At 34.6% G+C, this 14,446-nt stretch overlaps 2 protein-coding genes across 2 annotated transcripts in view; both read left to right on the forward strand.

The window, feature by feature from the left end:
• LOC118735084 (3-hydroxyisobutyryl-CoA hydrolase, mitochondrial) overlaps nt 1-14,446 on the forward strand; it is a 53,857-nt gene that overhangs the window by 28,170 nt on the left and 11,241 nt on the right. The window lies entirely within an intron of this gene.
• Nucleotides 13,284-13,983, forward strand: LOC118735086. Its single transcript, XM_036464698.1, has 3 exons — nt 13,284-13,492; nt 13,550-13,747; nt 13,825-13,983. Exons 1-3 carry the CDS (start codon nt 13,484-13,486, stop codon nt 13,969-13,971), a joined length of 354 nt encoding a protein of 117 aa, XP_036320591.1. The 5' UTR covers nt 13,284-13,483; the 3' UTR covers nt 13,972-13,983.

Genomic DNA, 14,446 nt, shown 5'->3' on the forward strand with positions numbered 1-14,446 from the left:
CGTAAATTGATTGATCGAAAGGAAACGGAACGCAGAATATCAAAGTTGCCAAACGGAGAAAATTTCGATTCGAGTCGAAATGCAGAATAGGGCTGATTAATCGCGTCGAAAAGTAGCACATTTCAGATTTTCGCGTGGAAGACTAGCACATTTCACTATTCGCGTGGAAGAATAGCACATTTCACTATTCGCGTAGAAGAATAGCACATTTCAGAATTTTGCGTGGAAGAGTAGCACATTTCAGGTGGAAACTTTCCGTGGCCGTTCGTTAAAGGTGCGGTGGGCGAAGGGGGAGTGGGCGTGGCACCTCCAACCGACCTTTTTGGAGAGAGCATGAACCGCCATTGACAAAAATGCAACCTCCGACCACCTAGGCCCCCTATGGTTCCCTACGGACCCCTTAGAAAATGGCCAAACATCGCAATGTTTCTTGCGTCCACAGTATTTTTGCGTAGAATTCCTTTCTGCGTAGGCGGCCTTCGGCCGCGCATAGGGATTATAACCCTTACTACGTAGAATTCTCCTTTCTGTGTGACCTAACTGGGGCTACCGCCCCAGTGATGTAACCTTGGAAAAGGATGAGGTACCAAGAATTCCCTTTCTGTGTGGTAAACCTGGGGCTGCCGCCCCAGTGATGTCTACTTTGGTTACTGGGTGTTTTATAAAAATATCTTGTATATAAAAATGTGTATATAGAAATGTATTGTGCAAATGAATATTTAACATTTTTCAAGCAAATAAACGCAAATGAAAATCGTGATTTTTGACAATTTTTCTAAGAGGTCCCTAGGGAGCCATAGGGGACCTAGGTGGTCGGGGTCTGCATTTTTGTCAATGGCGGTTCATTCCCTCTCCAAAAAGGTGGGTTAGAGGTCATACGCCCACCGCCCCTTTAACGAACGGCCATAAAGGAAAGCCAATTTCAGATTTTTGCGTGGAAGCGTAGCACATTTCACTATTTGCGTGGAAGACTAGCACATTTCAGATTTTTGCGTGGAAGAGTAGCACATTTCAGATTTTTGCGTGGAAGACTAGCACCTTTCAGATTTTCGCGTGGAATAGTAGCACATTTCACTATTTGCGTGGAAGAGTAGCACATTTAGGGTTTAAACTGAATCATAAAAGCATAATTTATATTGGAAATTCAAGAGCTTATTTTATATTTCTATAATTCTATTATAAAATTCATGAAATTCAGACGGTATATAGCGTTTAGTGATCATTTGCTGGAGATCATCCACTTTCCTTTTTTTAAAGGCATTTTTCCCCTTTAAGCTTTATGCAATTCATATTGTTTTATGGTTAACCATTGAAATTTTGTTTTCAGTATGTTCAATTTCAACTAAAATAAAGTTCATTTAAAAAAACCATGTAAACCCGCGCTTAAAATTTTGTAGAAATCTAAAAAAAAACATCATCTAATTTTCATTCAAATTTCAAATTTATTTACTCAGAAGTGTTAAAATTTTTTTGAGTATGAAGCTTTATAGCCGTTTCAATTTTAGTGTGATAATGGGCGCGTTCATAAGACGTAGCTGTTTAGCTCATCTGCTACGAAACTGCTGGCAACTGTTGAATCCAACAATTACGTCTTAGAATCGGCTTGATAAATATGCTGCTGAATGAACAGCTGATAAATGTAAACAAATGAAATTGCAACAAATAGAGATAGTTGCGCCGATAGTCAGCCCTATTCTGCATTTCGACTCGAATCGAGATTTTCTCCGTTTGGCATCTTTGGTATTCTGCGTTCCGTTTCCTTTCGATCATTCTTCGAAATTTACGATTATACCTATTCTACATTTCGATCGTAGTTCCGTTTTACTAAGTTGCAAATTTGTTGACGGAGAACATTTCAATTGTTATTTTCGTGGGTTTAAGTAAGAAAATTTTATAAAAAATGTAAGTAAAATATACTGTGCATGATTGTAAAAGTCATCATAAATGAATTTTCTCGATTTCTGTGTTTTCGCGAGCGGTAATATGGGCAATACGAAAAATTGGCTCAAATATTGGCAACCAAAAGGGATATTGCGCGACGTTTTCAAAGTGGAAGTCCAGGCGTTTTTGTTTACATTATCTATAAATAAGACTGTGAAATGCACTGAATGCTATTTATTCTTTTTATATAAAATTAATAGATGTATGCACATACAGCCCGATGCTGAATATTCTCCAAAATTTTTTCCCCGAGCAAATTTTTCCCAAAAAAAAATCCTCCTATTCCATACTTACCGGGAAAAGCAGAATTAGGGAAAAGAACTTCGAATTTTCGAAATCAGCTGTTTGCTCGCTTTTACATTTCAAATCAAATGTAAATATCAACTGCGTTTACAGAAATTCTCGTAAAAGTGTAAATTTTCGATAAAAAAAAACATGTTTAGCATTGCTTTCCGGCTTTTAATGAACGAAGAGGAGCAAGAAATGGTACCACCAAAAGTAGCAAGAAGAAATTTGCGTGACCAGGCGAATCCGCTAGAATTGGCGGACTCCTTGTAAATAAAAAATGTATTTTTTTGTACTTTTACAAGTGTTATTTCTTTAGATTTGTGAAATTTTATAGGGTAAATAAGGCCCCGTTTCAATATTTGTTGGAAGTTTTGACGACGCACGTTCAGCCAGCCAAAAAGCAGTTCGCCGTTTCCCCCATAGTAAAGCTGAGTGGAGTATTGCGCTTCTTTGCTGAAGGTGGCTACCAAACGGGAGTCGGTAAAGACCACGACGTTTCCCTAGCACAGTCTAGTTTAAGCAAAATTCTTACTGAAGTGCTGTAAATCTTTGAGAAGCATCTGTGCCCAAAGTGGATTCAAGTAGCAAAGACAGCCGAAGAAAAAAGAAAAATTGCCAAGCTTTATATGTAAGACATGGCTTTCCCGGTGTAATGGGATGCATTGATGGAACGCATGTGCGAATCATAGCACCCACTGAAAATAAACATCTTTACTATAATAGAAAGGGAAAATACAGTTTGAATGTGATGCTTGTAAGTTTTTTCAATAGATGTCGATTTTTTATTACACAGGTATTCACTTTTTACAGCTCTGTGATCATGAACTAAAAGTCCGCTACGTGGATGCATCCCACCCCGGTGCTTCCCACGATTCCTTTATTTGGAATACAAGTGATTTAAGAGCACACTTTGAGCAGGATTACTTGCGAGGAGTAACCAACTTTTGGCTACTAGGTAAAAACTTTAAAATTAAAAAAAAAATATAAATATTGCTTATAATTAATATTATAACAAATTTTAACAGGAGATGCTGGTTGCCCTTTAGAGCCATGGCTCTTGACACCACACAGGGTTCCAAACGAAGGCTCTACTGAAAGTAGATTTAATGAAGTGCACTCGAAGTGCCGCAACGTAATTGAACGCACAAATGGTGTGTTAAAGGGTAGATGGAGGTGTCTTCTCGGTGCGAGAGAGCTCCATTACACTCCAAAGAAGGCGGCAAAAATTGTCAATGTTTGTTGTGCAATACACAACATTTGTATGCATTACAAAGCAGATTTCAGCGAGCAAAACGCTTTAACACAACCGCAGTATATAAATGCAGCGCAGAGAGTACGAAGCGATATCGGGCTGAACTTATAGAATTCTGCGAACAAATTCCACATAAATTTAAATAGTAAGTTAGCGCTAGCTGCTGGGGCTATCGGCTATGTATTTTTTAATAAAATTAATTAAAAATAAACAATTAAATAAAATTGGAAAATAAATGAAAATACGATTTTTAAAATGCAAAAGCAATAAGAACCATTTTTATTATAAATAGTTTTTTAATAAAAAGAACAAAAACAACAAATTCAGTCCTTAACAAAGTACATATTTATGTACATACTAGCTTGTACCCGCGGGTTTCACCCCGCGCTTTTATACAAATATGAAAAATAATTTAATGATGTTAGATTTTATTTCTGTGCCCATTTCGTTATAGCTCGTTATTTTTTAAGCGAGTTAAGGTATTTAGGCCGTTTAAATCTATGAAGTTATAAAATCTCGTCTGCGCGCGAAAGATATCAATCCCTCTAAGTTTACCTTAAAATGGTTCCAGGTATACGGCGCGTGAACGTGTAACCTTCTTGGAGGTGCCACGGCGGGTTCTAATATTGCCAACTCAAATTTAGTAACCTGGCCTTGATAAAATACCACTTCTCATTACTGTAGCAAATGCCTCAAGAGAGCTAGATTACAAGGCCGAACCCGGCTCTCCCTTTTCCATTTAATGAAATTTATTTTGTCAGTACGGCACTTATAAAATAAATCTCCATAACACATTTTAAATACTTCGAGAGATCTTCTATCCTTCCAGAGATATGTATTAAGAAGTTTTTAGTATGTATGGGAGGCGACATGCATCCTCTTTTAATAACTCACATTTTTTCCATGAGCAATTGATACATTTTGTATACACAACTCCATACGAAGTTCCAGTATTCTTCCACAAACACTTCCAGGGATATGTGACAAGAAAAAGTAAATTTGTACTGGAAGTGCCACGCCCCTTTTTCTTATAACCCTAATCTTCTTCCATGAATTTAGAATTGATTTTACATACCCCAGTACCAAGTCCCAGTACTCTACCATGAACACCTCTAGAGATAAGCAGTATAAAACAGTAAATTTGTACGGCAGGAACCATGTCCCCTTTTCGAATAACGCAAATTCTTCTCCATGAGTATGGAATTAATTTTGTATACACATCTCGGTGCTAAGTTCCAGTCCTCTGCAATAAATACCTCCAGAGATATGCAGCATAGAAAAATCAATTTGCATGGGAGTTGCCACACCACCTTTTCCAATAACTCTAATTTTTCTCCATGAGTATGGTATTAGTTTCACATACATACATACATATGTATTTCCATACCAAGCTTGAGTGCTTTACCCCAAACATTTGAAGAGATATGCAATATGAAACTTTCAGTCAGTATGGGAGGTGCTACGCCTCTTTTCCAAACACGTCCATTTTTTCCGTGAGTATGAACATGATTTCACACAGTGTTGGCAAACTGTTAATCTGATTAACGACTAAACATTAACGATTAAAATGTTAATCGCGTTTGACGATTAACATTAATTAGTCGTAATCAACTGTACGATTAATGATAACATTTTTTTAATCGTTAATCGCTGGCTGCGATTACGTTTAATTAATTTAAAACATTAATCGTTAATCCAATTAAAAATAAAATCTAATTAATTTGTCTAGTTTGTCCGAGTTTGAAACCAAACACAGGTATAGTAATTATTTTGTGTTTTACGCTTATAAAAAGCACATAATATAAAAAAAATTATAATTATTGTTATTAGTAATACATAAACTGGGAACTTTTACAAACCTAGTTTGTAAAACGTTTGTTGGTATATATCTTCAAGAAAATGCACACCAAATTGCTTAGATTGATGAGAAAACCTGATTTAGCCATACCGGATTAACTTGCTTTGTGTGCACAGGGAAATTCCAGCATAACTTAATTAATCACCAAACCTACTTGATCAAATTAAGAGTTAACGATTAAAAATTAATTTTTTAATCGCGGTTAACTGTTTAGTCAGATTAAAATGAATCATGATTAACTGTAATCAGATTGAATTTAATCGAATTAACTAACTGATTAAAACATCAATCGATTAATGCCATCATTGATTTCACATACATATCACTATACCAAGCTTCAGTTCTCTCCCGCAAATACTTCCAGAGATATGTATGTAATATGAAAATTCCAATTTGTATGGGAGGGGCCTTGAGATATCGGACTTACTTTCAGTCTAATACCATCTTTCCGAAATCCGTAGTAAGGGTACTAAATTTCGTTCTGATCGGAAAACCGGTTAAGGAAGTAGCCTGTTTTTCAATCCAGGTCATAAACCATCTTTGAACAAAATTTCATTTTCAAACAGGTGGCAATTCTTAAAAAAGTAGCCTATTTTCCAGTCTAGGTCATAAGCTTTCTGTTTGCAAACTTCCATGCAAATCAGTTCACTCATTTCCGCATTTTAATTAAATTAAACATTTCTATCAGGTGGCAACTCTTAAAAAAGTAGCCTACTTTCTAACCTAGGTAGCCTATTTCCAGTCTAGGTCATAAGCTATCTGTGTGCAAACTTTCATGCAAATCAGTTCAGTCATTTACGCGTATTAATTTAATTAAACTTTCCTTATACGTGATAACTCTTAAAATAGTAGCCTATTTTCCAACATAGGTCATAAGCTATCTCTGTGCGAAATGTCATGCAAATCTGTTCAGTCGTTTCCGCGTATTAATTTAATTAAAACTTTTTTAACAGGTGGCAACTCTTCCAAAAAATTAGCCTATTTTCCACAGTAGGTCATAAGCTATCTGCTGGCAAAATTTCATGCAAACCCGTTCAGACTTTTCCGCGTATTAATTTAATTAAACTTTTTAGCAGGTGGTAACTCTTAAAAAAAGTAGCCTATTTTTCAACCTAGCTCATAAGCTATCTGTGTGAAAACTTCCATGCAAATCAGTTCACTCATTTCCGCGTATTAATTAAATTAAACATTTCTAACAGGTGGCAACTCTTAAAAAAGTAGCCTACTTTCTAACCTAGGTCATAAGATATCTGTGTGCGAAATTTCATGCAAATCCGTTTAGTCGTTTCCGCGTATTAATTTAATTAAACTTTTTCAACAGGTGGCAACTCTTCCAAAAAATCCGCCTATTTTCCACTATAGGTACGCTGACCATCCGTTCTGTTTTTTGCAGGACCGTACTGTTTTTCAAAGGTCGGTCCTGCGTAGTTTTCCAAACCTGAAAAACCTGAAAATGTACTGCTTTTTTCCAAGTGTCCTGCATTTGTGCCGCATTTTATCCGTAATTTTAAAATTATCGGACAATGGATAGATTTTTTCAAAAAAGTGTTTCTTGGTACTTTTCGTAGCTTTTCTTCAATATCTCATGAAAAAATCTCCCAATCAACGTAAGCGACTTACATCTCGAAGGGTATTGATGTGCCTCTTACCAAAATATATAACTTGTGGCGACTTCAATGAAAATTATTAGTGCTACAGGCGACCATTTGCATTTTGTCGTCAAAGTCGAAAAAAGTGAGATTTTCAATCAAAATGCGCAGTTTTATTTGATTATTTTTTTCATTCGTTTAAAAATTCGATAAAGAAGATATATCATTACAGTAAATTTTGAGCCAGAGATAATGAAAATCGGATTATAAATGTAAATGCAATGAAGTGCAATCTGCACAAATTATATATCTTTGTAAAGGGCACATAAATACCTTTGTAACTCGTCGTTTACGTCGATTCATGACGTCGATTTTTGACAAATAACTGCGAAAACAACAAAAAACAAAAAAAATGGTATTGTTTTCGTTTTGAACGACTCAAAATTTGTCTATAAAATAATCTTTTAAAGATTTTCACTTTTCGTGTAAGCTATTGTAATTATAATATGTTTTACTATACTTTTATAAATATTCATGTAAAAAAAGATTAATATCGATGAAGAAAACGTGATTCGTTTTTAAAGTTTAAAATGTATTAAGAATTTAGAATCATAAATACTCTTTTGATATTTTTATACTACGTAAATATATGTAGGCATATTTTTTAAAAATTGTCCTTCATTTTGAATCCATATTTATGGTCACCGTAACTATAGGTCATAAGCTATCTGCTTGCAAAATTTCATGCAAATCCATTCAGTCGTTTCCGCGTATCAATTTAATGACACTTTTTTAACAGGTGGCAACTCTTAGGAAAAGTAGCCTATTTTCCAATCTAGGTCATAAGCTATCTGTGTGCAAATTTTCATGCAAATCCATTCAGTCGTTCCCGCATATTAAATAAATTAAACTTTTTTAACAGGTGGCAACTCTTAAAAAATAGCCTATTAACCAATCTGGCCCATAAGCTATCTGCGTAGCAAATTTCCAAACATACAAACTTTCACATTTATAATATTAGTAAGAAGTAAGATATATGTACATAGTACATAGTAGTGTGTACCTGTGTATATTAAACATTGAATAACCACAGGAAATATAGCCAAAACTGGTCAAAATAAAAAGTTGATATTATTCCTTCCATCACTGTATGTACGTACAGTCATGTGAAAAATAATAGGGACACGACATTTTGATTAGTATTGCTTATTTTTCTTTTGTTTATTTAATGATTATAATTTTTTTTTTAATACAGCTTATTTTTTAACAAAACCCATCGGCCTAAATCTCAAACTTTGTAGAAAAATAAGAAAAATTGAACAAATTTTTACATCAAACTTTTTAAAGAATTTTTATCAAAAATAAACGCCAAGTCTTAGCCACTTGAAAGTTGCGTTTTAATGAGATAGAATTTAATGGACTACAAAAATGCATATTTAGATTTTTTTTTTAAATTCTTTAAAATGTTGGATGTAAAAATTTGTTCAATTTTTCTTATTTTTCTACAAAGTTTGAAATTTAGACCGATGGTTTTTGTTAAAAAATAAGCTGTATTAAAAAAAAATTATAATCATTAAATAAACAAAAGAAAAATAATCAATACTAATCAAAATGTCGTGTCCCTATTATTTTTCACATGACTGTATGTATGTACATTAAAAACAAAACTTAAACAAAACTTAAAAAAAAAGTAAATTCAGTCTGATTAACACTTATTCACATTCTTATTATTTAATATTGCCCTTTAAATCTTCTATCTCCAATAGACGACGATTTCTCTCTATTTTACTCTCCACTTCACTAAGTCTAAGTTTTTCCATAAATAAATTATGTCGCTTCATTTCTTCCACTTTTTCCTTTTCTAGTTGAAACACTTTTTCAAAATTTTGCTTTTGAACGTCATAAATCCGATCAAGGGAGCGATAATTTTTTTTTGTAATTTCCTTTTGGTCCTTTAAACCCGTCACAGCCTCTTTTATTGACTCACACACCTCTTTCTACCTCTTTCTGTACACCGATTTCCTCTACAAACATATCGTTAGTATAGCTATTTTGCGCCTTGCGGAGGGTTGCGTTTTTTTTCGTTGGCGGCTGATACGGAGTAACTTCCTCAAGTTCTTCAATAATGCTATCGAGTATATCATTCTCTGCTGTGGAATTATCTGCAGGTCACTTTGTCACATGACTTGAAAGGCCAAACTTGAGTATATTTGATACACCTTCCACAGATTCCTTCATCCCAACTAACTCGTATATGGCTTCTTCAGTAGGCGACAATTTGTGTTCCATGTTGGGTCCTCCACCAGTTCCTTTGCTGGTTTTTAGATTTTGGGCCGCCTTTCGCCGTACGTATTTTTTTTGATCAGCCCAAACCTGAAATATGTATTGCACTTTTAATTCTTATACCCGCAAGTAGCTTATCATCATTACCTTTTTCCATTCGCACACATTTTTCATTGGTGGCCTTGCTGAGTTTAAATCCTCTTCCACCTGGCGCCAAAACTTGTTAACATCGTCCTTCTGGCCTTTAAAAAAAACGCGCGCAATGTCTGGGTGCGCTTGCATGCGACTTAAAAGCAGCTCGATCTGATGTTTATTGGTTGGTTTTGACCTGGGTGTAATAATAATGTTATTAGTATTCATTTTAATAAAAGTAAATAATAATAAATATTCCATTTATTATGCAAAAATTTAATTACTTACATTTTTGATAAGGACTCTCTTTAAATTTCTTAGCGGAAAAATTCTCCAGAAATGTCATCACAATCTCCCTTTTTTCACATTCGCAATAGCTACTTTTTACGCGAGAAACAAATTCCCATTTTCGAAGTTTATTTGGAATTGGAGGAAAAGGAAAAGAGAAAAAAAAATCCCCGACATATGCCATTCAGAATAGGAGGAAAGGGAAAAGAGAAAAAATTCCCCGAGAGTTGTCATTCAGAATCGGGCTGATAGATACATCCATACATAAAATGTGTGTGTTACATAAAAAATATGCTTTTATTATTGCACTCGTTTTTACCAACTTTTTAAAAAGAGGTGCATATGTTGTTTCGAATTCGATTTGCTAAGGAAAGATAAGCTTTGTTCTTCCCCTCCTCCTAACGGCTTTCAAAATGGGATTCATTTGCGTTCAAATCTTCCACTCTGTAGTAAATGCAAATGTTTTGGAGTGCTCAAACAACGTTTATAATTTCACTGACTCTAAGCGTAACACAGGTCAAGATGAATTCCTTATGACTTTGCTCATCTGAAAAAGATCAAACCTGTCCCTAAATCTCCGCCTTTCAAATTCCGCATCAGCAATATGGGACTCGTTCTTCTCTTCAAGCAATAACGCCGCGGCTGTGGATTTCATTCTTATAATTATGTATCCACTTAAATTTTATTTTTAAATTACTGTGATGCTAGGTATATTTAGTTATATTAAAATATTTACAAACTTTAAGTTCATATGCTGCTATAGTTTGGTGGCAAATATTTCTTTGTTTTGTTTCGATTTCACACATTCCTAGGCAAACAGCTGATTTCGAAAGATGTTTTCTCTCTTCCTCTTCTTCTTTCGTTTCGATCGTAACGCAGAATACCGAAGTTCGATTCCAGCGGAGCGGAATGCGGGAACGTAATCGAAATGCAGAATAGGGCTGAGTATTTAGAATTCAACGCTGAGCTGCCGCCGTGTTGAAAAAATCGTTCAATGTTACAATGAATTAAACAGTGTAAAATTATATAGCAAACATCTTAAAAACATATATTTAGAAACGTAGTATTATTATAAAATATTATAGTTATCTTATCACAATAAAATATAATAAATTTGTTTGCAACTGCCACCTAACGAAGTGGCGTTAAATTTAATATATTTTCGATCAGCTGTTTAGGGTAAGCCCAACATGTTGGCTTCAGGTAGCGTAAACATTTTCCGCTGAAATGGCGGAAAGTTGCCAACTGTTAAGCTGAGCGGAACTACTCAACTGTGCGTTTCTAAGACAAATAGCCAACGGTTGGGCAACAGCTACGTCTTATAAACGCGCCCAGTGTGCAAGTTTCAACAGCCTTAAAACCTTTGATTCTTTTTGTCGCATTCGCTACCATATAACGAATTAACACAATTTATTTTTATATGGAAGAAAACCGCAACAACGGAATTTTTTTAGCCACTTGAAACTTGCACATTATTGCAATCAAATTGAAAGGGCTTTAAATCTATATACTCAAAAAATTCTGAGAAAATAATTTTGACATTTGAATGAACATTTTTAGATTTTTTTAGTTTTCTACAGTTTTAAATTTGAAAGAAAATTCTTAAAAATAAATAAATGAACATAAGTGGTAAACAATATCACTTTGAAATGAGGTGCTCTTGATATGACTGCATGTACATTAGGGTGGTCCAAAACAGTAAAGTCGGAATTGTAATGGTCTAACCCCCTAGGATTGTTCTATATTTATTTATTTATTTATTTAGTCTAATAAACTTATAAAAGTTCCTTACAGACTAATAACAAAATTCAGCTTAGTTACTAAATAATAATAGATAAGAACTAGAAGATGGAATCCAAGGAGTTTTTAAAAACATCTAATGAAAATGCAAAATCGATTGAAACATTGTTTGAAATCATATTAAGTTCGTTTAAAGCTCGTGGAATAGGGGCATTACGGGAGTATTCAGTTTTGTACCTGCCCCCGTAGAATGGTAAGAAGTTACGCAGGTTTCGCTGAGGAATATTAAAATTAATTTTTTTCAAAAGAACAGGACAATCAATAACACCTCTAATTAAATTAAAAGTAAAAGATATAGATAGTACAGATCTTCTAGTTTCTAAAGACTTCAGACCGTGATCTATATGATGGCAAAGGTTCTGAAAAATTTAGGGTACGTAGTGAAAACTTTAAGAAGACCTTTTGAACACGTTCAATCCTACTAATTAAATAGTTTTGTGAAGGTCTCCAAATAATTACGGCATATTCTAAATTTGACCGAACAAAAGAGGTATACAGTAATTTTAGCGTGTAGGGATCAGAAAATTTTGTGCTATTACGCCTTACGAAACCCAGCATCGCATACGATTTAGCAACAATGTGAGAAATATGGCTGCTGAAAGTAAAATTCGAAGAAAAAATTACTCCAAGATCTTTGATTTCGTTAATTGATTCTAAAACAGAATTAGATATAATATAACTTGTAGGCACAGTTTTGTGTATTTTTGCGTACGTAACTTTGAAACATTTTTCAATATTCAAGGCAAGAATATTTTTAGTGCACCAAACATGTAGGTTGTCTATTTCAGCCTGAAGCTGAACTGAATCAGCGGGACTTTTTATTATAGAAAAAACTTTCAAGTCGTCAGCGTATAGGAAAAAATTAGCAAAAGAAAAGCAATGGCTTATATCATTGATAAATAATATGAAGAGCAAAGGGCCTAATATACTCCCTTGGGGTACCCCAGAAGTGGCTATAAAAGGCGCAGAAGTTACACCTTCTACTGTGACAACACAACGCCTATCACTTAAATACGATTTAATCCATTGCAAAAAAATTGAATGGAACCCCAAGGAGGCAAACTTACGAATTAAAATCGAATGACAAACCTTGTCGAAAGCCTTCGAAAAATCTGTGGAAATGCAGTCAACTTGAAACCCTTCTGCAAAAGATGCAATGCAATACTCACTAAAAACTGCAAGATTAGTAACCGTTGATCGATTAGCAACAAAACCGTGTTGATAAGGCAAAATCAAACTCTTCGTTACAAAATTTAATTTTTCAACTACAATAGTTTTAAAAAGTTTAGATACAGACGATAACTTTGATATTGGCCTATAATTGCAAACATCACTTTTGTTCCCACTTTTAAAAAGAGGGTTGATGGAAGTTATTTTCCAGTCATCTAAGAAAACCTCAGAGGCTAGAGACATATTATAAATTATTTTCAATGGGATAACTAAACCAGGACAGTTTTTAAACAGGACGGCTGAAAAGCCATCAATATCCGTCTTCACAGACAGTTTTAACTTGGAGATACCGTTGGCAACGTCATTGAAAGACAAACTTAGGGATCCAAAACAAAAAGATGAATTAGCCGTAAAGTTAAAGTCTGCTGAGGGCGTGCAACATCCTGGGTAAAATTCGAACCGAAAAATTCAGCAAAAAGATTGGCGATATCTGCGGGACAGTGAGCATATTTGTCATGAAAAAAAAAACAGCAGATGGTATACCGAAACTAGATTTTTTCGCTTTAATGAAATGCCAAAAAGACTTCGGGTTGGATTTAATTTTTGATTCAACATCAAGCAAATAGTTTCTGTAAAGAAATTTTTCTAAACAACTAAATTGCTTTTGAAATTTTTTATATTTAACTAAGAAGATCTGTAGCTCGTTTCTGTAACTGTTCTCTACCGATTATTTCTCTACTGATAGAGAATGGGACGTCAAATTGACGCCATTCTCTACTATTGTGTTTCTGTAAGTGTGGGAAGTAGAGTTTTGAATTCTCTACTAGTAGAGATATTGTCAACTGCTCTTTAGCAAGTGAGAACTGACAAAACGAGTTGAGAATGAATACGGTAAGTCATGTTTTTTAATTTAAAATCGGTTATATTTAAATTTATTTTTACTTTTAGAAAAGGTTAACAGCGCGCGTAACGCAAATTCAAAAAAAAAAACAACTAGTCGAGCATATGCGGCAAAACCGTACGCTGGCTTGTGGGCAGTTCTCTGGCCCGGATAGCTCCAAGAGAAATAAGGAAAAGTGGGAAGAAGTTGCTGCGGATTTAAATGCTGTCGGGGGAGCCAATAAAAGTGCTGAGCAGTGGAAAAGAGTATGTACATATGTATATATATTATATTGTAGTTGATTGTGTATTAAATTTTAATTTTAATTAATAAATTGTTTTAGTGTTGGATTGATTGGAAGGCGTCCATAAAGCAAACATTTTCCGCAATCAAAAGGTTTCAAAACCAGACGGGAAACCTTCCAAGCTGTTCAGGACCAAAGCCATTAGATAGTTTGGAAGAAGAAGTGGTTAACTTCATTTTGGTATAGGATGTTGTTGATGGTGATGGCAAAACTGTGGAGGGTGGATTCGATATACCTCTTGTAATTATAATATATATTCCTTTGATTAATTTTTCTCTGAATAACAATCTTAAAATTTAGCCGGCGCTCGACGATGACATTATATGTATGGAAGAGGAGTACCTGAATCAGGATGTCATTGAGGTATCTGTCAGCAAGACCACCTGCTCCAAAAACAAAAGCCCGATAAACACGCCACGGCGGAAAATAGCTAAAAATTCGCAGCAGAGCAAGGAACCACTGTATTCGGAGCTAGAGAAGGCAAAAAAAGAACTTGAAGCTCGCCTTTCCAGTCAGGAGAGGTACATGAATGAGGTGAAAGAAGAGCTGAAACAGATAAAAGGGGAACAACGGCGGACGAATGAACTGCTGGAAAAAATTGTAAAAGCTCTTAACAAATAAAAATTCCAAAAATATATATATTTAAACTTGTTTATTGTTT

Source organism: Rhagoletis pomonella, unplaced genomic scaffold (genome assembly GCF_013731165.1).
Source record: "Rhagoletis pomonella isolate Grant_MI unplaced genomic scaffold, Rhpom_1.0 Rhpom_scaffold_00003, whole genome shotgun sequence".
NCBI lineage: Eukaryota > Metazoa > Arthropoda > Insecta > Diptera > Tephritidae > Rhagoletis > Rhagoletis pomonella.

Coding starts and splice junctions, on each gene's coding strand:
- LOC118735086 (XM_036464698.1), top strand. Junction 13,748..13,824: donor GTGCTGAGCAGTGGAAAAGA/GTATGTACATAT, acceptor AAATTGTTTTAG/TGTTGGATTGATTGGAAGGC.